This window comes from Myotis davidii, unplaced genomic scaffold (genome assembly GCF_000327345.1).
Source record: "Myotis davidii unplaced genomic scaffold, ASM32734v1 scaffold642, whole genome shotgun sequence".
In the NCBI taxonomy this organism is placed as follows: domain Eukaryota; kingdom Metazoa; phylum Chordata; class Mammalia; order Chiroptera; family Vespertilionidae; genus Myotis; species Myotis davidii.
In genome coordinates, this window is record NW_006293957.1 from 962821 (window position 1) to 964956 (window position 2136).

At 57.1% G+C, this 2136-nt stretch overlaps 1 protein-coding gene across 1 annotated transcript in view; it reads left to right on the forward strand.

Moving 5' to 3' along the window:
- The first annotated feature begins 688 nt into the window (after positions 1–688).
- The window catches only part of GRID1 (glutamate ionotropic receptor delta type subunit 1), a 664185-nt gene continuing 662737 nt past the window's right edge, over positions 689–2136 (forward strand). Inside the window, exons 1-2 of the mRNA XM_015566676.1 lie at positions 689–772; positions 1551–1671. Coding sequence (XP_015422162.1) covers positions 689–772; positions 1551–1671 — 205 coding nt within the window. The remainder of the gene's footprint in view (positions 773–1550; positions 1672–2136) is intronic.

Genomic DNA, 2136 nt, shown 5'->3' on the forward strand with positions numbered 1-2136 from the left:
CCTTGGAAGTGTGCAATGACAAAGCTTTAAGTTGCAGTGGTTGTGGCTTCCAGTGGCCCACCGCGGCCTCTCTCCCTGCCTCAACAGTTCACCTGCAGCTCTGGCAGCAAGCTCCTGGCCTCCAGGTGTTCCAGCTGAGATTCCCGGTGGGCCCAGTGCATTTTTGCACCCCTTTCAGTTTCCTTGTGTAGAGTCACTCTGAAGATCTTTTTGGAAAAAGCAATCATTTGTGTTGGCTGAACTCTGTGCAAAAGAAGGGTTTATTGACTGAGTTACAATTTCCGTGGGTACACCGTTGTGAAGCGAGAAGCAAAACCAATAGGACTGAGTCCTGTGTCTGCCAGCAACTCACCTGCTGTCTTGGGCCAGCCCCTTCTTCCTCTGAGCCTCAGGCGTCCCCTGAAATGAGTATGCACCATGTGACACAGAGCTTGCGAATCTGGCTTCCCTAGCCAGGTGTTTACAGTAGGGGTGAATTTGTTCATTGGGTAGGGCTGCTTCCCCAGAAGCTTGATTTTGGCAGGCAGCTTTTGCAGTCCCAGAGGTTATCAGGGCTTAAAGGGACTGGGCTGGCCAGGATCAATAAGTAATTAGGGGCTTGATGAGCCTGATAGAGCCCCAATAAAGTCTCTGAATCTAGCAATCCCGACTTCAGTTTGCAGCGAGGATTCAAATCATCTTGCTTGAGATGGGTGTGCAGAGGGCCCAGATCTCTGGGCCTGCCTCCCAGCTCCAGGGGAAAGGGGCCTATGCAGAGGGCCCTCGCGGCCAGGTAAGGGGTGCCCAGGGCGTTCCGGTCTGGCAGAGGACACTGGCCTGGCCTGGGAGCAGAGATGAGCATCTGGGGATGGCAAAGGACCCCACACTGTGGGAAATGGAGGGGTGGGGGTCCCCAGGACAGGAGGTGAGGCTGCCCAGGCCAACAGCTTCCAGGGGATTCCAACCTGAGTCCTAGCCTCAGGTCCCAACCAGAGGGACCTCATCATCCAAACCAGAAACAGCCAGAAGTCTTCCCAAAACTGCATGTGTTGGTGGGTTGCCTTCTTAATATTTGGAAGGGTCTGAGGCTTGTCTCGCTGCAATCATGCTTCCCCCACCTGGCAAGAGAAACTACCTGGGTGAGAAGTGTCACACGCCGACCCTGCTAACACCTGCAGGGGCTCACACAGCAAGTGGGGGCCCTTGACACTGTGGCTCTTGACCTCAGGTTTGAGCCCCGGACCACACCCACCCTCTTCCCAAAGTGGAAACAGTCACCACAGGAACCAAACTGTTATATAATAAACCCCCGACTTCCCTGCTCCCTACAACCAGCGAATGGTGGGACTGTGAGGGGATGAGCATGGAGGCTTGCGGGTTGGAGAGGCTGGGGGCATATTGCACAGTTCAGGCCCCTAAGGCAGGTTTCTTGAGGAAGTGCTTTTGTGGGGGTGCCCCCTTAGCCTGTAGCCTAGCCTCCCGCAGGCACAGGCATTCCTCTCCTCACCCACCAGCCTCCACATCCCGGAGCTCACGTTGCCTGCCATGTGGCTCCTTGCCGGTTCTCCCAGCCAGTTCTCTTCACCAGGCTGCCCCTGCCCAGCGAGTCAGCCCATCAGCCCACTGCAGAGGCGGCCTCACTGCTCTCCGAGCCTGCTCCCACCTGCACAGGCTCCTCCCCACCTTTCCAAAGTAAAATTTGCTCACAGCTTGGGACACACACACACACACACACACACCCCCTTTTCTTCCTGCCTTGGCTGGCTAATTAGCGTTCATGCCTGGAAGCCTCCCTTCCTCTCCCAGGGTAGCTCCCACTCAACCTTTAGAATGTCACCTTCTCCAGGACGCCCTCCCAGACTCTCCCTCCCAAGCCGTTACAGAGCCCAGGATGCTTGTGCATACGCAGCTCATTCGAGGTCCTTGCCCATCTTTTAATGATCTGGTTTTTTTTGTGTTCGCCTTTCCCACTGCGCGGGGAGTTCCAGGTAAGGGGTGTTGCACGCATGGCTTGGAGCAGGGCAGGGGCCAAGGGGCTCCAGGACTCGCGGGAGCGGCGGCTTGCAGGAGGCTCTGCCTGGGGCGCCCGGGCCGTGCTTCCGCGGAATCCGGGTCTGGGAGGCTCAGCTGCCTCTCCGAAGCCTTGGGTGTGCCACG